The following is a 23,479-nucleotide window of genomic DNA, read 5'->3' as shown; positions in this document are numbered from 1 at the left end:
ATTGACGAATCAACACGTGAAGTTATTCAACGAGCACGAGTTGTCTGATGTTTTGAATAATCCTTTTATCAAGAGGTATAAAAATGAAAAACAGGAGAGAAAAGCAACATAACTTTTAGATTTTAGACCAATACAGAAAGTCGAGCTCCAACCTTGAATCGAGCACGACACCACACAACAGTTTGCTTTTATTAGTGATCGCTCAATAGCTGCACAAGTGGTCTTCGACCTCATCCATATCATACAACGCTGGCACTTGGCACCTCATTTCATTTCAAAGCTTCACAGATAAAAAAAAAACAATAAGACCTATATGAAAGACAAGCTTCAAATAATGTTGGTGAAAAAAGTGTACGGGTCAATAGTGTTCAGCAAGACAAGAACATTTTCTAATGCGTTGGGGACTGACAGAACTGCAGTTTGGGCGCTAACAGGAAACTGAAGACCAGTGCTATGCATAAATGATAAAGCAAGATACCTTTTGAAAGGTAACAGAGGTAACCATTTTTTATTGATCACCAGAAAGAATGCTCCAAAGTCACGTATACGCCTGATGATGTGGTAAATATATCTATTATATACCTTATATACCTACCTACGCCCTATGAGCCCTAACATGATCCGTCTAGAAGCTCGACTGGACCGGTAGTTTACAGGCCTTTGGCCTCTCTAAATTCCGTTCAACTTAAGTAAGTAAGTAAGTATTATTTTTCAAAGAGAATGTAAAATATCAGAAGCATCACAACATTTTTTAAATTAGTAGTTGCAACTAATGACGCGTCATATCAGGTATGTCACTGCTGCGTCATAACTGACTACACAGTCATACACAAACATCGCGGCGCCGCGACGCTGCTCGTGCTGCTGGCTGCTGTGCAAAAAAAAACTAAATTGAATTTTGTTAAAAGCATATTAAATCAACAGCGTTATAACATTCGCAAGATGCGCCTCGGGATGCCGGTAATTATCATCAAAATATAGAGCTCAAGCTAGGGTGAGGTCTGGGCGTTTGGCTCAGGCTGCGGTCGGTGTGAGTCTGTGCGATGCTGACAATCACAATGAGTTGAAACAAATTAAGTCTACCGTCAAAACCAAAATATAAAATGCAAAACTGCCTGCATAGCTTCAACACATTTGTATATGAATGCCAATTTCATCATTTTTTCTTTTTTTTTTCAAATGGTGCGGATGCCTGAATAGGACTGATAGTGATAGGGGATGCAATGCATCTCAAGCAGTTTCATAATAAAACAAGTTTTCTTTTTTTCTTTTTCAGGATCCATCATTGTACTGTGTGAAGGGCATGGTCATCCTGGACAATGATGGCAACAGAATTCTCACCAAGTACTATGACAAGGAGACCTTCCCTACTGCAAAGGAGCAAAAGGCTTTTGAAAAGAACCTCTTCAGCAAGACGCATAGGGCGAGCGCCGAAATTATCATGCTGGATGGCCTGACCTGCATCTACAAGAGCAATGTGGACCTCTTCTTTTATGTCATGGGTAGCTCACAGGAAAATGAGGTGAGTTGTCTATAAGAATATGATTAACAATTGACTAGGCCTGTTTTTTGAAGTTACATGCATTTGATACTATTTTTACTGCTTGATTATAACTTTGCGTATTTTTTCATTTTTGGGAAATTTGCTTGACACATTTGGAATCATTAATAAACAATGAAGAGGTAAGAGCCTAAACTAATAAGCAAGAAGAACAGTCTTGCCAGAAGGTCCTCACCTCCACCATCTGATTAATGATCCTAGCTTGTCAGAATAATTTAGGTGTGAAAGTTTTGCCTGAATTCAGTGACAACCCTGGAGGACACAGTCCATTCAATTTACTGATCCAAAATAGTTGTGGCACGGTTCCATGAACTGTGGACCACCCTGCCATGAGACTCCTGTGTGGCGTGCCTGAGGGATTCCACCTTATGTCATGAGGTTGTGTCCCTGGTCTCCCATTTTTAGGAATCTTAGGCTGCAAAAACTAGGTTCCTACCTATCTATGAGACGAATGTTGCACCCTGCCCATTGTCCCTTAAAACAATGCTTCTTGTGTCTGCAGCTCATTTTGATGACAGTGCTGAACTGTCTCTATGAGTCAGTCAGCATGATTTTGAGGAAGAACGTTGAGAAGCGGGCACTTCTGGACAACATTGACGTTGTCATGCTGGCCATGGATGAGATTTGTGACAACGGGTAAGGACCTGAAAGTCTCTGAATACAGTTGTAAGATCGTCTACCCATTTAGGCCATTGTAGTTCAACTTTTTGATAGAGCTTTAGCGGACCTTTGATGGTGATTAGTAAGCTCTATAACTCTGCCTTACTTCCCTTAGTAAGCTCTATTACTCTGCCGTACATCCCGTGACTGGTTTGTGACCGTGCTATTCACACGGTGATTACGATAAGCCTATGACGTGTGGCCCTACCTGGTACTGTAACCATTGACCTCTGAGCGTGCCCCACTTCTGTGCCGCTAGTATCATCATGGAGGCCGACTCGGGCGCGGTACTACAGCGGGTGGCGGTCCGTACAGACGATATCCCACTCGGGGAACAGACGGTGGCCCAGGTAAGCCCTGTGTGCGCCATTCGTGGCTCAGTCTCTGTCACTGCCTTCTCTGTCTGTCCCAGCTCGTTCGGCCCGGTAATCCGTATAGACATAGTAATCAGCTGTGGGATAGGCGGAGCATCTGTCTCAATGTAGCACGTCTAGTACGGTAGTAGCTAACCTGTGGTGTCGGGATATGACTAGCTAGATCAATGTTTGTACTTTGTGTCCATGTCTGGTGCTGGGATGGAAACGGGCATGTTTATGTCGATCGTGCAAACAGAGCCAGAATGCCAATGCATCGTAGTTAATTGGTGATAAAATCAATGTGTGCTCTCTTCAATCATGGAACTGCAGAACATAATTCTAGTTACCTCTGATCGTCATATTGTGGCTAAATATGCTATTATAACTATCGCGTGGTTCACATATTTGATATTATTTTTTTGGCTACTAAGGGAAGTTTTTCTATCAAGTTTGTGTAGACTTCCTTTCTTCGTCTACTGTAAGACTTTGTTTCAACTTTCAATAATGTTCGATGCGGTTTTTTTCTCTCAAATTTGAACACGATGCTGATATTAGTGGAATCACTTAAATTCTGAATCTTACGTTTTTTTTCCTTTCTATCCGGGTGGGTCTTACGTCTTCGACTACATTGACTTGGTGATCGTGTGATCCTGTGAATCACAACGTCTATCATCGGCTTGATGGGGGACGTCTGTGTTTCCGTGCTCGTGGCTCTGGGGCATGCGTAGAAAGTAGTCCTGTAAGCTGAGCTCCTCTATGTCGTGATCGGGAACTGTTGGTGCCGAGGGCTGACCTCCTCCTGTGGCTGACCTCTGACTATGTCTACGTGTCGCAGGTGAAGGCTAGGGTCTCTGGTCTGACAGGAAGTGTAAGTGTTGGGTTCTCTCTGTCCTCGACTGGCCTGGGCGACTGACTGTGGGTGGTGGTAGGCGGAAACGGTGCACTGCTAGGGCCACGCTGCAGGTTCCCTAACGCCAGACTGTTCCCTGGACTATGGGTGATTGAGTCGCCCCTTTGGAAATTATGGGGTCGCTTTAATATCCTTGAGCTGTCCCATCAGCTATGTATCCTTGGCTGGTCGGCGGTGGTCTGTTCACTGTAATGGCGCCATCTACTTTCACTGACACTGGACTACTGAGTGAGCACTTTGGGTTGTCCGGTCCTGTAATGTGATCTGGGGACATTTCACGGCTGTGGACGCGCCCGTTTGGCCGGCTAAGGCTTACGTATAGTCGACACTGCATGCTAGCGGTCTGTGCCATACCAGTATGGTGCTCAGTTGGGAAACGGGAGGCTATGACAACTTCTTCTCATTCTGTTGAATCAGAGGCTCCGTTATATCCCTGTCGGTCTCAAAGAACGAGCACTGGGTAACGATAACCCTGTATCAACGTATTACTGATTAAACGTCGGACGCTAGCAAGGTCCCTAACACCGCAGCCTGATGAGAGTTAATCCGCCGGGGGAGGGTCGTACCTGGGGGCCCGAGAAATCCTGTGGACAGTGTGAAGTTGTGCTGTGCCTGCTGTGTGATTGTGCTCAGGTGGTGTGGCAAAGCGTGTCGTTGGTGCTGGTGGTAGTGGTGGTGGTGGAAATGGGTTAGTGCATGGAGCATGTGGCAGCTTGTCTGCTTCGTTCGTCGTTGATTGCGGTTTCCACTGAGCATATAGTGCGATATTTCAGCGTATGTGGTTGAGTAAAAATTGAGCGAGGCTCCAATCACACGAAAGACCTAAGACAAGTTAAGTTAACTTATGTTTAATCGTTCGGCTTATGTATGGAGGAATGAAATGCATGCTCACTCAGAACCAATTTTCTTGCACTGTGAGCTACGGTGCATTTTCTCTTTTCGTCTTTTCTTGCGAAGAAACAGTAGTAGGTTTAGAGAGGAGTAACTAGATAATGACCAAGTGTCGCAAAAGAACTGCATGGCACGTAGATGCATGCTTCCACAGTGTCCGTAGAAAATTGCGGAGAAAAATAGAAGTTATGCATCATATCCGATGAAAAACACGAATAACTTATATTGTAACGGCCTAACCTTAATCCGATTCAGAGTCTGCTGTATGCTTCTCGGAAAATAGGTCGCCATTCCACATCGCTCGACCGACTTGCCCAATGCAAGCGTTTTATGCTTCTTCTTCTTTTTTTTGCGCCGGGCTATTAAAATAGAAAATTGTTGCTGCTTTTTTAGGCAGATCTAATCAGCTGCCAATTTTTACGTTATTGCGTCGTGTATCGCCGGTTGTCAATGGCTGGTGGTAACGGCTCGTCTGTTCTGCAGGTGCTTCAGTCGGCCAGAGAGCAGCTGAAATGGAGTCTGCTGAAGTAACACCGCCCGCTGCACCTTCTGATCACCGACTCCGCTCTTGCGGAATACACAGAGAGACGGAGTGGGACCACCGTCGGGAGAGACCGTGACAGGCGAGGGGCAGGGCTAAGTGTCAGATGGGTTGGAGTGGCTACCGCACCGTGTTTTGTACTTTGTAGATTGGTTTGAAGGGATGGATAGGAAAGGCGACTGCGTCACGGGCGTATGACGATTGGATGAAGTTGGATTGGAGAGAGCGGCCCCTGCTCCCAAAGACGCGTCGGGTGTTGCCGCTGGATGAAAAAAGGGGACGGCGTTGGGGAGAGTCGGTGTTGCATTCCGTCGAGTGTCTTGGTGTAGTTGCCGCGACACTGGATCTGTTTGTTTTGTGCCGGTTATATTTAAAATGAAAAGAACACGGACGATAGACGTGTCTACATGTGGCGGAAATGCTGCTAAGTAGTTGATGGTTTGATACAATTATCAATAAACAAGCTATGTTGACCATGCTAGTTTCCTAAAATTCCTTCCCATTTCGATGGTTCATTTTGAAGATTGTCAAGTCTAAGTAGGGTGTGGATTTTGTACTGCTTGACCACCGCAAAGATCGGGCATCTTCTTTTCGGAAAATATGTCTGGTATCGTAGCACGCTCGAAGATATCAAGAAGAAAGCGACGAAAACGGCAATGGCAGAATGCCACATGTTTGTGACCGAATTACTCAAAAGTGGCGCGGGCTTTCATGGCTAAGGGAAAATAAGAAAGATCACATTATATATTCTGCTGCCAATAGCTAGTAAGCGCTCTATTTAGCATCATGAACTGCTACTCTGTAGCACCAAACAACAGCGACCCGTAGCAAAGTCATGTGCCTGAACTGTGCCTGGTAGCCATCACGATGGAACTGAAGTCGAGCCGGAGTCGCGTCGGCTCTGTGGCTGCTGGGGGCTATGACGAACTTCTGACGGTGAGTAGAAAATGCCGAATATCCTCGGTCTTTAATTTTCACGGTTTATTTGTTGTGGCAACCAGGTATTTAAGGGCCCAAGCAGCTGTAGGTTTTTATCGATCTAACTTCTTAATGGCTTGTCACTTCCTCGTGTATGTATCTTGTCCTAACAATGAAGATGTCATAATATCTCATTTGAGGTCAAACAGCGCCTGCCCGAAAAACTACATCGTTACACATTTCTCCGAAGATCGCATTACTTCGTCATCACTTCGCTGTGAGCCCTCGTGCGTGTGGTGCACTTTTCCGCATATTCTTACAACAGAGAGCCTTGAGCCGCGTCCTTCCGACTGATCTCGGCGCCCTGAGCCGCGACCCTTCAGCTCACCTCTGCCCGGTTTCAGCCGCTGATCTGTGACGCCCAATCGGAGCCGATCAGGGGCGCAGCGTCGGAAGAGGACGCCAGGGGATTGGACGGCAGAAACAGCCGGTGAGCTCAACTTCTGACAGCGTGCGTGAGACGAATTAGTGTATATCGGGACTAATTACATGGAGCTTATGTAAAGATGCTTATCTGTTGACGCAATGCACCTTATATAACTCTTGATGTTTTTGTGAAATTGCGTGATATGTTGCATATAGCTTACTTGCAGCTTCTGTAGGAAGTGTTTTTATCACATGACGTAAGATAAGCTAAGTGCGATACATAAATTCACCGAAATCGTACGGTAGTTAGCATAACGCACCAACGCTCAATTTTCCATGAAAATCAATTAAATGACCTCAGAGAAGTATTGGCATCCTTGGCGAGTGAGAATCTGTATCTCCGTTATAATTACCTACTCGGCCGTACGATGATATTTTTTACTTGTGGAAAATTTTATCCTTTTCGGGCATTCGACCCCTTTAGGACAGAAGCTAGCGATAAGAACTTGTGATTTTTTCATGGATGCTTCGAAGAGATGGAGATCTTTCATGAAAAAGACCCTTTACAAAGGGGAGGGGTGGAATATTCGTGAGTATGATTCCTTAAAGTAAAGTGATGAACGTTTTTGTTTTTGTTTTGTTGGGTTAGGCCCTTTCGGTCTGACGAGACCATTTCAGAGCCGGAAGGATGATAGGAATTAGGGGGAGACATTGGTCTGGGCAGGCACCCTAGTGAGTCACCGGGGCTGAACCCGTCCAGAGGACAGGCCACCCAGCCCCAAGGTACTCACTGCACCCGGCTACGGGGTGCGCTCCCTCAGGAGCAGCGGTGCCGCTCCAAGGGAGTAGCCCGCATGAGATAAAGTTGCCTGTCCAGCCCGGAGGGGGTTGCGGCGTGGAGGAGAAGGATTTCAGTATCCTGAGGATAGAAGCACGGAACGGGTGATGAACGTTATAAATCCGTCTAAATGCATCAAATTGCCTTCTGTCTGTGTGGGTCTTAAAGGTTGCTCCAGCTGTACGGAATTGACTGAGCATAATTCGCAAGTGCCAAAAGAGCCGTGATTCCAATAACAAATCTTACCTGCCATTTCGCTACCTTGACTTTTCTATCGTTTTCCTTTAGGAGTGGAGGAGCCTTGGTTGACAAGCGGAGCAGGCGCAGTTCTCGGAGTGGTCGCCAGGTGTCAGTGCGCTCGAGGCCGGACAGGCCGGCCTATGTCAGCCTCATAGGCCGGACAGTCGGTCAGCAGGTGGGCTGCGCTGTCCGGCTCGCCGCACGCAGGGCAGGCCGCGTCCACCGCCAGGCCTAGGCGGTGAGCGACGTCCCGATGCGCCCAGATTCAAATGCCCAGATCCAGGGCGCCCAGATTCAAACGCCCAGATCCAGGGCGCAATTCAAATGATATGCATGATGACCTCGAGGTCACGTCACACGTGACCTGAGGGCAACCTTTGACCTTGACCTTTCGAGGTCAACATATATATGAATCGATGCGGATTGACGAGAGGATCACGATGGCGCCATTAGTTTGTTCCTAGCTTGGCTACTTCGAAAGTTATTCGAGAAAAACTCTTCATATGTAGCGCCGCCATTTTAACGTTTTTGACCCCTGTGACGTCATCTTTGACCTGACCTGAAAATGACCTCAGTAAAAATTGTAGAACTTGTCCGTGCGTACCACATGCCGTTTACCGCTCGTCGCTATCTTGCTTCGTTCTCGAGATTCCAGGGGGTGAGGGTCATCCGCCCCCCCCCCGTCGGTTCTAAGTTGGCGCGGACCCCAGTCGGTGCGCGGGTTAAGATGTAGTGTATTAAGTAAAACGACGATTGTTTTTCTTATTTTCCTAAAGCACATGTTCCACTCAGTGTATTATACTCTTCACATTGAACTCACAAAGCAATGCACCACATCCATCATGTGATTCACGAGGTACAGTAGTCTACAAGATAAGTCCCCGCCACCAGTGGGCAGGTAGCGTATAAGCGCTGCTCGGGCGCCACCTGCCCGCTTACGCTTACTTCCATCACCCGCACAATATGTCTACACATGGTTCAGTCACTGAACGAGTGTCAAATCATCTAGGTAAATGTGTATCAAACACACACACAAAAAAAAACGAATGCATCAATAATCATAGTCTATAGTTGATAAAGGGAAAACAAGTAAAAACTCATAATGAATCGCGGAAAATACAAGTCGCCAGCAAGCATTTACAATCGCTAAATAAGAACACATCATGTTCTCCTGACATTTCTACTCGCATAATATCAACAAAAGTCAGCAATAATCATGTTCAGAATCCCAAATCCTGTATGTTCCGTAAGATGAGAAAACAAATTTGTCATGCCGCATTTAACCTCATCTATAGGTACCTAGCATCTCTAAAAGCAATGCCTTGCCTATATGTCAAAAGTAAGCCATCTCCCCTCGCCTCTATGTAGATCTACCACCAGTAACATAACACCACCTCTCCCGTCCACACCCCAGAGTGGCATAACACCACCTCTCCCGTCCACACCTCAGAGTGGCCTGCCCAGCCAAAAGAGCAGCAGCCCCCAGGGGTCCGGCAGGCGGCGTCTGCGCCTCTCATCCTCTCTGGCCGTCTCCGGGTCGTCACAGAACCGCCGCACCTCCACACCAAAACGGCAGGCCGTCCGCAGCGCCGTCTGGTAGTCCATGCCGACCTTGGTTTGAAAGTCAATCGCTTTATCCTTCCAACATGAGGCTTCATTCAGACATGTTTTCATGATATCTTCAAATGTCTTGAACTGATAATGTGTGAGTCATTCCATCGCGCGCTCACTGTTAACTGCATGTCCTGACCACTTGTCCAGTACACTTCCCCTGAGAGCCTGGCTCAGCAGTGGAATGTTGAACAGCAGGTCACAGAGGTCACCCAGCGACCTCAGGTCCGCGGGCAGACCGGCCGGCCGCTCAGCTTCCGGCAGCTGTTGCTGACGCCTCAGCCAGGCTCGCACCGCGTCAGGATCCCCCAGAAGGCATCGCATGTCACATCCATTGAGTAGCTCTATCAGAGGAGCCGCGTCCCAGGCGAAACCATGGCCAAAGGGGGTGAAGTGGATCTGCAATGTCACGTCCTCTGGAGCAACAGTCATCGCCTTGAACAGGTACTTGTGCAGTATGTACTGGTGACTGAATGTTCTCAACAGTCTAGATACAGTAGATGCAGTAAACTGTTTGGAATGTACCAGGACGGACAGCAGTCTTTCTCCCTCAGGTGAAGTGTCCATCGCCAGATAAAACTCAAGATTTCCTATTACGCCAAATAGGATGTTCCATCGAGCCAGACAGACACGCACCTGGCGCTCCGTTAGTTGCGTGGTCGTCTGTGTCAGCATCTTCTGAAGTCCAGGCTGATACACACACAACTCACGTGCCAGAAGGATGCTCAGATTTTGTCTGATGTCTAGCAGAGCCTTCTTCATGAGCTCCCGGTCACCCTGACTGGTAAACCGGAGTAGGTTCAGCTGGCTCCAGAAGTAGCACGGAAGGTTTCCCGTGTCGATAGCCTCTTCCAGGAAGTCCAGCAGTTTGATGACACTCTGAGAGACAACCGTCCAGTCATCCTTTGGTGTTTGCTCGCATAGCCACAGCATCGCTGTCTTTGCATAGTAGGACTTCACCATCTTGCCGTTTGGTACGAGAGCTTTGCACAGCTTGAAAGCAATGACAGCATGTCGTTGTCGATCAGTTAGCAAGGAAGCGAGTAACATCTCCGCTCTTGAGAAGGATATCCTGAACTCAAACCTTTCAGTGCTGCTCCCGTGAGCACCCACCGGCACCAGGTGTAGGCCGAACTGTCTGATATTGTCCCTGACGGCTTCTGGTGGCCAGTTGTGGCGGCGGTGACGGGTAAAAAACTCGTCAGAGATGAACCACACTGCGACGTGCAGACATGGCACTCTGTCATAGTCGGTGGTCGCCATATTGTACGACAGATAAGATGAATGGGTTAGGGCAGGCCCGCTGACACCTTTTGTTGTGGCGTTTGGTGCTAGCCCTACGTTTTGGTGTTCCTTGAAAAAATTTGTCACGTCCTCAGCTTTGAAGATGACCCTCTCCTGGTGAGGACAGTCGTCTTTACGCTCCTGCAACAGCAGCACGAAGCCGGGGTTCTCTGTCTCGGTGATCACCAGGCGAGGAGGCGGGTCGCTGTTCGGACCCCCGAGATCGGCAGTTGGTGCCGCTCCTGTATTGGTATCCTCCGCTGAACTGCCGTTGGCAGTGTCGGGAAACACCCAGTCTACCGGACCCAGTTCAAACATGATGTCCGCATCTGAGCCGCCTTGATAAGTTGGTGGCCTCGGTTTGGTGTCTAGCTTCTCTGCCCTGCTACCGGAAGTGACTGTGTTCTTCAGCAGAATGGAGTTAAACGGTGAACATTGGCATTTGACGTAACGGGATCGCACAGCAAGGTAGATAGGACGGTACCACAGGGCACCGTAATTGCCCTTCCTTTCGGCCATCATGTTGTTAATTGATTGAAGCTCGTATCTTATGTCATTGGAATCAAACCACGCGTCCACCACCAGATCGATGTGTTCGCCGCAGGCTGCCATCAGCCGAGCCCCGTCTGAGTCCTGCGGTGTAGCCGTACCCTCACCGCTGCCACCACTGGCCGTCCTCCCTGGGTCAGACATCGCTGTGCTCCGTCTCGGTCAGGTCACACCCGCAGGCGGTGGAGGTCGGGCAGCTCGGTCGCGGCTTACGTCATCGAAATCTGACCGCTCGAGGTGCAGACATCAGCCCGATCTTCTCCACCGACGGAACGCTTACGGGTCATGAAGGGACGTTCACTGAGGCCTGGTCTGATGTCCATCGCTCTGAGTTGCATCACTAATAGCTGTCTGCGGCTCTAATTTGCATTACTTTTCACTGTCCTTGGCGATTGGTTCCATCATTTTCTGTTGTTGTTTGTGGACAATGCCTTTATTTTCAATGGCGTCGTGCGATAATTTTTACCACTTTCTTTATGCACTTATTTTCATAACTATCTGATTGCCAGCATGTTGACTGTCATCACCATTTGTTTGTCCTCAGCTGCAAATTTCATCAGTCTCTCTTTTCCCCAGCGCTAATTTTCACTTTTATCACATGTTCCCAGCTAAAAATTTCATCACTGTTCCTTATCCTCGGCTCAAGTTTTTCACCACTATTCGTTCGATGTACGATCCTCAGGCGTTCCAACACACACACGTCCTACCGGTCGGCGCTGAGCTCCCTCACTGACAGACTCACTTCATACACTATCAGAACTGAAAACCGCTATCGGTGACGAGACTGGAGGTGAAAGATTAGTACAGACAGTGGCGTATCCAGGATCTTGAAAAGGGGAGGCCAAACCTGCTCAAGGGGCCCCACCCTTACCTTAGGGGCCCCAGTAGTGTTGTACTTAACTCACGCCCAGGTGCGGTTCTTTGCCTTTTTCACCCATATGAGGGAGCCTTTTTAGGCACACTCGGCAATCTAAAAAAGAGAGAAGAAAAACGTGAAAAAGCCATTGATATCGATAGCTCTGTATGTAGTGTACGATTTATTTCAGCAGTAGGCATACAGTTTTTTTTTTTTGCTTTGGTCGTCGCCGGGGCCACTAAAGATTATCAAAAGCAAAATGTTTTGTCATTTCATTTTTCAAAGGGCAGATGTCAATCTCTTAGTGGTTTGCGCTGGTTGAGGGCTGATACCCTTAACTTTGAAGGGCCCGACTCGGGTTGAGCTCTGATCTAGACTCTGATGGCCCTATGTTGTCCACATTGGCCTCACTCCGACCTCTGAAGGCTCATTCTGGCCTCTGGAAGCCCCACACCGGCAACAGAGTGAACCTCGCTGGCCTCCGGGCCCCATAATGGCCTCAGGAGACCCATGCTATGGCTGGCCTCATAGGCATCCCCCCGCCGGCTCTTGGAAGTCTTTGAGTCAGTCTGCCGACCTTATGCCGCTCTCGAACCCACGCCCGTCTCTAGAAGCCCATGATGCCCCCTGAGGGCCTATGAGGGCCATCAAATGGCATTTTAAGATAGTTTGACGCAGTTTGACTTTATTTATGCTTGGGCCAGTACTTTAGATGAGGCCCTGAAGGTTGTTTCTCTTGGGACACTCAGGCAGGCACGTACCCAGGATTTCGCCCAGGAGGGGGCCGCCTGCTCTCAAAGGGGCCCACGGGTCACCCGGATGCCGCTGTCAACCCAGGCAGGGGCGTATCCAGAACCTTTCGATGAGAAGATTGGGCACATTGGGTCCGGTTCCCCCTTGCAGACGGGCCCCTCTGTCCGTCTGTCTGTCTGTCTGTCTGTCTGTCTTAGCCCTGAGAAAATGTGCATAATTGGCAGGTAAAAATATAATTTTTGCTTGAGAAGTATGCATAAAATGCACGGTATTTTATGAGGAAGTGAAGCGAGCGAGCGCCTCACAGTCACCTGTGCTAGTCCCTCAGAGGTGTCGGTGAAAGGCCGCCAGATGCGCTGGCGTGGGGTCCTCACAGGCGCTGTTGTGGGGGCCTTAGGGCTTAGAGACATTGGTGGGGGCCATCACTTAGGCATGTGTGGGGCCCTGAGTTACTGGTGGCCCTTCATAGGCCGGCAAGGGACCCTCAGAGGTCGGTAAGAGGCCCTCAGAGTCACTGGTAAGTGACCGTTAGATGCGCTGCATAGGGCCCTCGGAGGCGCCGGTGTGGGGGCTCTCAGAGCCGCCGAAGTAGCCGAAGTAGTAGGCACTGGTGTGGGGCCCTTAGAGGTGGCAGTGGAGGCCCTCGCAGGCGCCGTTGTGAGGGCCCTCAGAAACACCGGTGTGGGCCGTGGGGCCATAGCAAACGGGTATGGGGCCCTCACAGCTGATCCCTTATTGGCCGGCAAGAGCCCTCAGGGCCGGCATGGTCCCTCAGAACCTGGCGTGAGGCCCTTCTGGAGATAAGTGTGGCTACACAAGAGCCCATGGGGTGTTCTCACAAGCCCTGTGGTCTCCTTTCCAGTTAAAGTGTTGCCAGCGCGGGCCCTCTGCCGCCAATTGGCACCGCAGGGCCTCTCGGGCCCGAGGGGACCCTAAACCCTATAACGGACACGTGCCCCCTCGCCCCTGGCCATACCATTGAATCCGAGTGATCACGGGCCGTTCAGGTAAGCAGGGGCCTTTCAGATGACCAGGGCCTTTCAATTGACCAGGGGTCTTTCAATTGACCAGGGACCCACCAGGTGACCAGGGGGCAGGGGACCCTCTGATAACCAGAGGACGGTTATACCAGGGGCTCCACGGGTAACTAAGGGCCTTTATGTGACTGCAGCGGCCCTTCATATTACCTTGCATATTACCAGGTACTCCCCGGGTACATAGGCCCAACAAGGGCCCAACATGGGCCCTTCAGGTGACCAGGGTTTCTTCAGATCACTGGTCAGGGTTCACCCAGGGGATCATGGGCCCCTCAGGTAGTTAGGGGCCCCTTAGATAACTAGGAGCCCGTCAGGTAACAAAGGGCCCCTCAGATAACCAGGGGCCCTCATATACCAAGAGGCCCCACTGGTAACCAGGGGCCTCTCAGGTAATCAAGGGCTCTCAGGCACAGACTTCTCTATATATATATATATATATATATATATATATATATATATATATATATATATATATATATATATATATATATATATATATATATATATATATATATATATATATATATATATATATATATATATATATATATATATATATATATATATATATATATAGAGAAGTCTGTGTCTCAGGCAATCAGGGGCCCCTTCGGTAATCAGGGGCCCCTCAAGTAAGCAGCGGCCCCCAGGAAACCAGGGGCCCCTCAGGTAACCATGGGGCCCTCAGATAACCAGGGCCCCCGGGCCCCGTAGCCAGGGGCCCCTCAGGTAACGAGGAGTCCTTCAGATAACCAGGGACAAATCAGGCAACCAAGGCCCCCTCAGATAACCAGGGGCCCCTCAGATAACCAGGGGCCCCTCAGATAACCAGGGGCCCCTCAGATAACCAGGGGCCACTCAGGTAACCAGGGGCCCCTCAGATAACCAGGGACCCCTCAGGTGACCAGGGGGACCCTCAGGTAACCAGGGCGCCCCTCAGGGCCCCCCTTGGGTACGTCACTGCACTCAAGTGACCCAAAGGGCCCACTTGCATGTTTGATGCCAAAGGGGAGGCCATGGCCTCTTGGCCTCCCCCCTGGATACGCCACTGAGTACAGATATGATACCTACTTCATATAATTCTTATGTATGTACTTACTTCACAGCTCACTAAGAATATCACCTGGATTGAGAGAACGGAGAACGGACTATTTCTACAGAATGAACTGTGGGTGTTGAAAAATATAATGAAAACATCTTATCTGTCCTATTGTTATTTGGTTTAACCCACGCCGGGCCGGTGCTCCGCGACTTCCGCGCCGGGCCGGGGGGTGTCTAAACACCCCCCTTCTAACTCGGCTCCTGGGCCACGTAGCGACACGCGGTAAGCGGCATTCGAAAGAACGGCCAAAATCAGGACGAAAACACTTCGGTCATTTTTTAGGTTAGGTCAAAGGTCAGGTCACTAGAGGTCACCAGAGGTCAAGGTAAAATGTTGGCTATTTCAACATTTTGGAAACTGCCAACGGCTAACTCGGGAACCGATAGAGCTACAGCGCCGCGGAAAAGCGCATTCGATAGCTCTTTTCACGCTCTTTGCTGACATGTCCTCAGATTTAACCTCAGGTCAACGGCTTGGCCTCCAGAGGGCAAAAACTCCAAAAATAGCCGTTTTTACGAAAAGTGTTTTTCGGCAATAACTTTTGACTCAAAAGAGCCACGACATTTCTTGTGCCAGCATCGTGTTCCTCTCGTCGAGACGCGTCGAAAGAACTATAATTTGACCTTGAAAGGTCAATTTGAAAATTTGACCTCAGGTCAAGGTCATGACCTGACCGGAAAAGGTCATGTTGCATATCAGTCGATCCGCAACGTCGAGCCGAACACATCTAAGGCGTTTTCATCGCTCTAGCATGTCTCTATCAGAAGTTATTAGCAAAAACCTGTTAGATACTATTCGTGACCTGAGATGACCTGAAGGACATAACAAGGGGTCACAGGTGCCATTTTCCGGTTCAGTGTGTCAATTTTACCTGCATCTCGATGTTTGAGAGTGTCTAGAATGGCGTTCGTGCAAAACAGACGCTTTTCAATTTTCTCCCATTGACTTATGGAGAGTCCGCAAAATTGACCTGACCTTAGGTCACCGATATCAAAATTCCGAGATATACATTTTATAGATACTGTTATTCTTATCAATCGCTGAAAGTTTCAAGGCAATCGTTCAATCGGTGTAGCTATGACGAGCATTCCTTTTTTCTGAGGTGAGGTTACTTCGCGTGACCTGGTGACCTGACCTTGGGCGACCTGGGTCTGAAATTTTCACAACATGTGCGGAAAAGATACACGAACAATTGTGCCAAAAACGGCGTCGCTCCGCGCCGCCGTTTTTGAAATATCTGCGAAAAACTGCAGGGAGGGGGTGTTTAAACACCCCCCCCCCCGGCCCCGGCCCGGCGCGGGTTAATATATTCCTGCCCGGGGCCGGGATGATTCAATAAATGTCACCGAGGTTTTTTAGCGAAAACTCCGAGGGCCGTTAGGCCCGAGGTGCTTTTGCTAAAAAAAGCGAGGTGACATTTATTGAATTCCCGGCCTCAGGGCTGGAAGGTAGGTATTTCCCATACCTGCCAAAAAGCTCACAACTATATGATAGTGACGTCAGCAGCCGTGTGGTTCAACGTGTTTAACCACACCCCTTGAACCACACGGCTTGTAATATGAAAGCATTGCATTAAACTTTGAAAAGTGTGGTACAGTGCACGTGCCGTTTAAATGCCTGGATGTCTCGATTTAATCATGCAATGTAGCAGGTATGGGAAAATTTTAGACCTCATGCTCGTACTAACCATGCCACTGATGAAGAATATACCTGTTTTCAACTTGTTGGCAACGACTACAAAGTGTGCATGGATTGAGTTTGGACCGTGTTCGGGTCACCAGCCGATCAGCTCCCCTCCTCGGGTCATGGCCGGGGTCAGAGGTCAGCAGTTTGGTCGGCCCCGTGACCTCCAGTGCACCGTGCCTGCACCCCCCCCCCTCCCCCTCCTAGACACCAGTCGAGCTCACACGATACAGGACAGAGTACAGCAACAGGAACACCTTGTTCGGATTAGCAAAGGCAGCCTGGCCATCACGAGGCATTAGCTATATCAATATCGAACCTCGAAAAAACAATATCAAATTCTTATCTGTATCCAATGTAAACGCGTTTCGATTATTTCTTTATCAATATATTGATACAATACATATATAATGATTATGTACACAAACGATTCAATGTGGGTGAACGCGAGCGATGAGATTGATATTTCAAACGTTATGACCTATTCACGTGGCAAAACTTTCTGTTCCCTCCATAAAATTCTACCCAAAATTGGTGCCAATGAGTAATCTCCTCTTTTTGAGTTGATATTTGGCAAACATTCAATCACCGCAGCTTCGATCAGTTTTCGTCGATTTTTCCCTTTTCCGCTCCATATAATTATTGCGTCTTTCCACTTTGGTAAATTGTTTTGTTCCTCTATAATATGAATAACGAAAGAGCTTGTATCTTTGTGGTTTCGAACGTCTCTTTTATGTTCGTCTATTCTCTTCTTCATTCCCCGATATGTTTCGCCTATATAAGATTTGGAACACCCCCCGCACGGAACGCTGTACACGACGCTGTCCAAACTTTCGTCCGCCCTTCTTTTCTTGATTATATCTTTGGTCCTAAGACCGGTCCTTTCCACAAGTATGACGCCTGCCTGTCTTAAGGCCTTAGATATGATTTCTGTATTTATTTTTTGCTGCCTGGTACTACTATATAGAAAAAGAGAACGCCATAGAACGATGATAGTAGTACCAGGCAGCAAAAATACAGAAATCATATCTAAGGCCTTAAGACAGGCAGGCGTCATACTTGTGGAAAGGACCGGTCTTAGGACCAAAGATATAATCAAGAAAAGAAGGGCGGACGAAAGTTTGGACAGCGTCGTGTACAGAGTTCCGTGCGGGGGGTTTTCCAAATCTTATATAGGCGAAACATATCGGGGAATGAAGAAGAGACTAGACGAACATAAAAGAGACGTTCGAAACCACAAAGATACAAGCTCTTTCGTTATTCATATTATAGAGGAACAAAACAATTTACCAAAGTGGAAAGACGCAAGAATTATATGGAGCGGAAAAGGGAAAAATCGACGAAAACTGATCGAAGCTGCGGTGATTGAATGTTTGCCAAATATCAACTCAAAAAGAGGAGATTACTCATTGGCACCAATTTTGGGCAGAATTTTATGGAGGGAACAGAAAGTTTTGCCACGTGAATAGGTCATAACGTTTGAAATATCAATCTCATCGCTCGCGTTCACCCACATTGAATCGTTTGTGTACATAATCATTATATCTGTATTGTATCAATGTATTGATAATGAAATAATCGAAACGCGTTTACATTGAATACATATAAGAATTTGATATTGTTTTTCATTAAACTGAACATTTGTCAAAATGAACAATATACAGTATCGAACCACTTAGGTATTGCAGTGGAAATTTTCCGTTGCAGAGCCATTTGCGTCATGCAACGTATACTTGATGCAACTATCGATGCAACTATATCGAGCGCGCAGTATCAACAGCACTGAAGAGGTCCCGGGGCCTCGCCACTCTGAAAAGCGGCAGGGAATGCGGATCCCTGCAATCGGCGACTTCGCTATCGGCCGTAGGATCTCGGCTATCGTTTGAGGGCCCTTCCTGAGCATACGACAGCGCTCAGTAGACCATACAAAATATTGGCGACACCAGTCAAAGATTGAAGGCGGATTAGATAACAATAAAAGATGTGATCAGAGGCCAGTTTCACCAACAAAAAATAGACGGCTGCGATTATTTTTTGACAAAATGATAGTCTCGAAATGTCATTTTCTGCTGAAAATACTAATCGCTGACTTGAAAAATGTAACAAGTATTATTATTTGGTCAGCAATTACTTTTTTCACCTGTTGATAGGATTTACAGACTGTCGTTTTGTCAAAAAATAATCGCAACCGACCGTTTTTTGTTGGTGAAACTGGCCTCAGGTCAACCTCCTGACATCTGAACGGGATCGGGACAGTCCCCTGACTCAAGGGCGGATCCAGCCGGCCGTCTTGGGGGGTGCCAACCGGTTGGGACTAGCCAAACCTAGGGTACCCCCAAATCTAGTTTTCTCACCGGTTTTAGGCCACTTATTTATCACCCCTTCGCCTTTTCATCGAAAAAAAAAACGAAACGAAAACATTTTCAAAAAGTGAGATATTTCGTCCCAGCTGAGACAAGGAACTACCTTTTTGGTAACGTAGAATTAAGGCTTAAATCTTCCACATGAGCTGTCAAGCCAGGTAAAGAGGTTTTTTTTTTCTTAAATGTTTTCTTCCCTTTAGTTTTCCTTTGTGACCCACAACCGTTAATTCGGGGAGGACAAGCTGCCCCGACGGTTCCTGGCCCTATGAAAAGTTGTGAGGGCAGCGCTCCCACGGCCCCAGAGTTGTGGCCTGTGGGGGCAGGCCGCCCCCACTGCCCCTTGGCTCCCGCGCCCATGACCACAAAGTCCAGGCCCATGGGCCCGGCGTCGAGCTCAAATTCAGACTCGGCAATGTTGATGGTGTGTCTGAGTTCAGACAAGCTGAGTTTATGCTGGGTTCAGCTACGACGATTGAAGAGGTATCCTGTTGGGCTAAATGCCGGACAATCTCAAGCTCTAATTACGGAGCGAGCGAAGCGAGCGGAGTCACGTAGAATAACGGAAATGTCTGAGTATGAGCGGCCGGCCGGCCGTGGTCACGCTTTTGCGACGCTTATATCTCAGCAACCACTTGACCGATTTACATGCGGTAATTTTTGTAGGGTAGCTTCATTCCTTCTACCAAGTATTGGACTATTCCCGACGCATGTGGGTGACCCCTTATGCACGTGCCACGTGCAAAACGAAGAAGTGTCAGTTTTGTAACAATTGCAATATTTTGGTAACTACTGGGCCGATTGCGCTGAAACTTGGCATGTAGGTAGGCACCCACTAGGCAATGCATTTGCATGTGCCACAGTTGGGGTGCTGCTGCACGTGCGCACGTGCAGGGGTCGATTCCAGATCTCGAGATCGGCTGGACCGATTGCGCTCAAATTTGGTACGTGGTTAGGGACCGGTTAGTAGGGTGCAGTGCAAAAGTCAGTTGGGATCCATTTTGCACGTGCGCACGTGCAGGGTGCCGCTTCCAGATCTTGAGAACGGCCAGGCCGATTGTGCTCAAATTTGGCACATCGCTAGAGACCGATTAGTAGGGTGCCGTGCACAAGTCAGTGGGAGGTACCACCTCGCAATTTCGCACGTGCAAGGCCCACCCTCTCGCTCGCTCCGTTAGTCGCCCCAAAAGGCGTTATACTGGTTTTACATTTAACCCGCGCCCCGTTGGGCTCTGCCGAGCGACGCGCCCGGTTGGGGGGGGCCATTTTGGCCCCCCCCCCCTAAGATCTCGAGAACCACGCAACATAGCGACAAGCGGTAAACGGCGTTGGATAGCCCCAACGGGGAACTACCTTGTGACCCAATTTTATTGACCTAGGTCAAACCGATGACGTCACAGGTCAGGTCAAAGGTCCAATTTTCACCGTTTACAGGCATTTCAAGAAATGCGTTGTAAAATCGAGTTAAATGCATTTCATTGAAAATCATCGATGGGGAAATGTTCTTCAAACACATATTTTGCTATTTGAGGTCACTGATACCAGGTCAGGTCACAGAGGTCAGGTCATGGGGGGTCACAATATGAAAGTGTCGTGTGATACATGTTTTATGGTCCATTTTACAAGAAAAATGCGATTATGTGGGTCAGGCAGCCTTTGGGGCCAGCTTAGGTCACGTTTTGGTCAAGGTCAGGTCAAGGTCAGGTCAAGGTCAGGTCAAATTAGGTCAAATTTCAAAGTTAATATTTTTGCATAAAATGGGTATCGAATCGATGCAGCTCGTCACGGGGAGTTCAATGGTGGTCTTTGTTTTGCCGTACGTGGTCTAGAATCGCCAAAAATTGAGTTCAAAAATTTGACGTCATCATTTTTGAACAGTTTTTTCGCTATAACTTGGCCAAAAAACGAGATATCGATCTGAAATTTGGTATGTATATAGAAGAGCGCTGGGACTATCACATATATTCCGGTTTTTTTCGAAATTCGGAAAAATTTTGGATTTTTTCCTAGTTTTTCTAAAAAAAATCAATTTTGTGAATTTTTTTTTGGTCAAAAACCAAAAATTTTGAAAATCCGAGATAGCAGTTTTGTAGCGCCGCTTTTTGTCTACTAGACCATATAAAGAACTTTAAAATTGCTTGATAACTGTAGATTTGGTGAGCGTTTCAAGATTGCATGTTTTTTGCTCATTTTTGCTCGAACATGACCTCAGTTTGACCTCAATAACTCCTGACCTAAGGTGACCTAAGACTTGAAATTTGGTGTGAAGGTGTCAAATTGATGCCCGGGAAGGTCCTGAAAATTTGGCGGCGCTGCGCGCCGCCGTTTTCTTGCTATTCAGGAAAAACCACAGGGGGGGGGGCCAAAATGGCCCCCCCCAACGGGGCGAGGGTTAAGGCTTAATTATCCTACTATGTTCAGTGAACTTTAACGTCAATGAACCCATGTGTTATTAAGTATCACTTCAAATAGTGAGTTTAGGCAGTGACATAGGTGGAGCATTAGGAGTTTTAAGGGTGCACATGCACCCCCTAACTGCCTAAAGCACCTTCTCAAAATGACGTTTGAAACACTTCAAAAACAGGTATACCTACAGGTAAGGGGAAATTGTGTCTTCCTCTGTTAACCCTCGCCCGTGTAGGGGGGAGGGGTCGAACAGACCCCCCTCGATTTTTCGCGATTAACTCGCGTAAAAAAAACAGGCTAATCGCGACGAAACTTTCAGTACCCTCGAGGTAATCCATTTTACATCTACCCTAAAAATTTAATTACCCTGACCCAAGTGACCTTTGACCTGTAACCTATTTCTCGAGACCATGTTTGGCCGGAATCGCGACGCGGCGCGATATGTCTTTTCGTGGTTTCAAGCGTTCAAACATGTGATATGATGTTGGTCCCATGCATTTGGATGGGTGTCAAGGTCACCTGAAGGTTATGTCAGGTCATTGACTTTTGATGACCTCAGTTCACTTTTTCGAGTTTTACATGTTTCTAGGCTAGTTTTTGGAGCTGAAATCGAATTTAGCAACCATTTGAACATTTACGAAGTACTTTTGCTGCCTTCGTAACATGTTGCGAGGCTGTCAGAGGCGGTTGGCACGTATTACGAATACCCGGCAGGACCACTACTAGTTGACGTGACCCGACCTGGCCTAAATGCATGAAGACATCTTCTGGGATCAAAACTAACACGATATTCGTGATCAGCACCCCGAAAAAGCTCAGCCACACTTACGACGCTCTAACAGGTCCCAATTTTCCCGCTTTTTGGGTCATTGACCTGACCTGGAAGGTCAGCCAATGACCTAGAACCTTAAAGTGGGTATCATCGTCTTCCTCTCGTCACGGGCAGCACGCTCGTTTTTTTTTCTGCGAAGCTCTAGCTCGATCAGCGGCCAAACGGCAAGGGGCGGGGTCCAACGAACCCCTCCCTCTTATACGTAGTATGTACGTTCGCGGCTGGCAAAACGCCAATACGGGCGAGGGTTAAATCCATATACATTCAGACATGAGACAAGAAAACACTCCTGAACTTTTGAAAATCCCCTCCTGGTTAATAGTGTTAATGAAGAAGCTTCAGCTATTAAGAAGCTTCTGAAATCTCTCAAGCTGAAGTTGATTATCTCAGTGTTGCTATCATCATTCCTCAGTTTTCGACAAGAATCACACATTTGGCCATGGCAGACGTTGAAAATACATTTTCTTTAAAAATGTGCCTAATGTCCATCTTATTTTCCAACAAATTTGCAATTAAAACCAACCAGTACACAATACAAAACACGTGCCTATTAATGCGAATAACAATGTGATATCATGTCGATTTCTCTTGCATGATAACCCTCGCCGGCACAGGCCATTTTGCGTCCTTCGACGGGCCAAGGGGAAAGGGGGTTAGTGCGACCCCCCTCGCGTTTGGCCCCTAATTGAACTAGAGCTTCGCGGGAAAAACATCGTGTAGGTCGTCACGAGACGAAGCCAACGGTACCCGGTTTTAAGGTCATAGGTCAAATGGTGACCTCTTAGGTCACGTCAATGACCCAAAAGTCGGGAAAATTGGGACCTATGTAATACGAGAAGTAGTAGCCTTTGCTCATATTAATGTTCAAATAATGCACAAAATTGGATATATTAAAATAATACTGATATTTCGCCTTGCGGCATCATCAGAGTACACACATACAACTTTAGGTTTAACAAAATGCAAGAAAGAAAGAGACACGTGCGACTTTACCACGGGAACAAACGCCAGCCGATAGTCAAATCTTGTCCTATATAAGAACATTGGAAGAACCTATAACATACGTTGACTACATTTTATACATATGATAACAAATACATGTAACAGTACGGTAGAGCGAAGAACAAACACACAACAGCAATAGGAGACGATGTGCAGACTGCAGAGGCCAGAGACCTATACCACACACCATGTCGGTCAGACACCAGAGGGCTACCCTAGTAGAGGCCATGTATCTAACTGATTGTTCAGACTGGGACGCCTGTCCCGAATGGCCAGAGCCTCTGCTATCTTTCTGTCTGCTGCATCTTTGCACCGGCGTATGATGGAGACAGACAGCCGTGGCTCTGACACATTGGGGTGACACTGTTCCATATGATCACCGAATGGGGTCTGCCGAGTGCGATTCGCGCCGTCACGGAAATGCTCATCGAATCTATATCTGATACACCGTTTGGTTTCACCGATATAGACTTGCGGTGGTCCTCCCAAGTCAGCACATATGGTGCACGTGATTGTGTACACCACGTTCTTAGTGGTGCACCGACCCGTCAGACCATTGGTGCACGTGCGGCATGAACGCTTTCCAGCGCGGCATGGAGGTGGGTCTAACGCCGAGTGAACAAGGCGTCTTTGGATGGTGTTCTCGTTCTTCCAAGACGACGT

The 23,479-nt window shown here is 47.8% G+C and overlaps 1 protein-coding gene across 3 annotated transcripts; it reads left to right on the top strand.

The window, feature by feature from the left end:
• Nucleotides 1–85: 85 nt before the first annotated feature.
• LOC122388642 (coatomer subunit zeta-1-like) lies at nucleotides 86–5,393 on the top strand. 3 transcript variants are annotated; one of them, XM_043379867.1, is made up of 6 exons: nucleotides 832–960; nucleotides 1,277–1,522; nucleotides 2,064–2,197; nucleotides 2,481–2,571; nucleotides 3,413–3,445; nucleotides 4,862–5,393. In XM_043379867.1, the coding sequence occupies exons 1-6, from the start codon at nucleotides 943–945 to the stop codon at nucleotides 4,907–4,909; spliced, it is 570 nt and encodes a 189-aa protein (XP_043235802.1). In that variant the 5' UTR covers nucleotides 832–942; the 3' UTR covers nucleotides 4,910–5,393. The 3 variants fall into 3 exon arrangements, with proteins under 3 accessions (XP_043235804.1, XP_043235803.1, XP_043235802.1); XM_043379869.1 differs by lacking the exons at nucleotides 832–960; nucleotides 3,413–3,445 and adding an exon at nucleotides 86–488; XM_043379868.1 differs by lacking the exon at nucleotides 3,413–3,445 and having other exon boundaries at nucleotides 824–960.
• Nucleotides 5,394–23,479: the final 18,086 nt, after the last annotated feature.

Source organism: Amphibalanus amphitrite, unplaced genomic scaffold (genome assembly GCF_019059575.1).
Source record: "Amphibalanus amphitrite isolate SeventyFive unplaced genomic scaffold, NRLGWU_Aamphi_draft 000329F_arrow, whole genome shotgun sequence".
Taxonomy (NCBI): Eukaryota; Metazoa; Arthropoda; class Thecostraca; order Balanomorpha; family Balanidae; genus Amphibalanus; species Amphibalanus amphitrite.
The sequence above is the reverse complement of the archived record's forward strand: the minus strand, read 5'-3'. Positions and strand labels throughout refer to the sequence as shown.

Excerpts from the sequence above, each read along its gene's own strand:
- LOC122388642 (XM_043379867.1), top strand. Across the intron at positions 1,523-2,063 it reads GTAGCTCACAGGAAAATGAG|CTCATTTTGATGACAGTGCT; the intron begins GTGAGTTGTCTA and ends TTGTGTCTGCAG. Across the intron at positions 3,446-4,861 it reads TCTCTGGTCTGACAGGAAGT|GTGCTTCAGTCGGCCAGAGA; the intron begins GTAAGTGTTGGG and ends TCTGTTCTGCAG.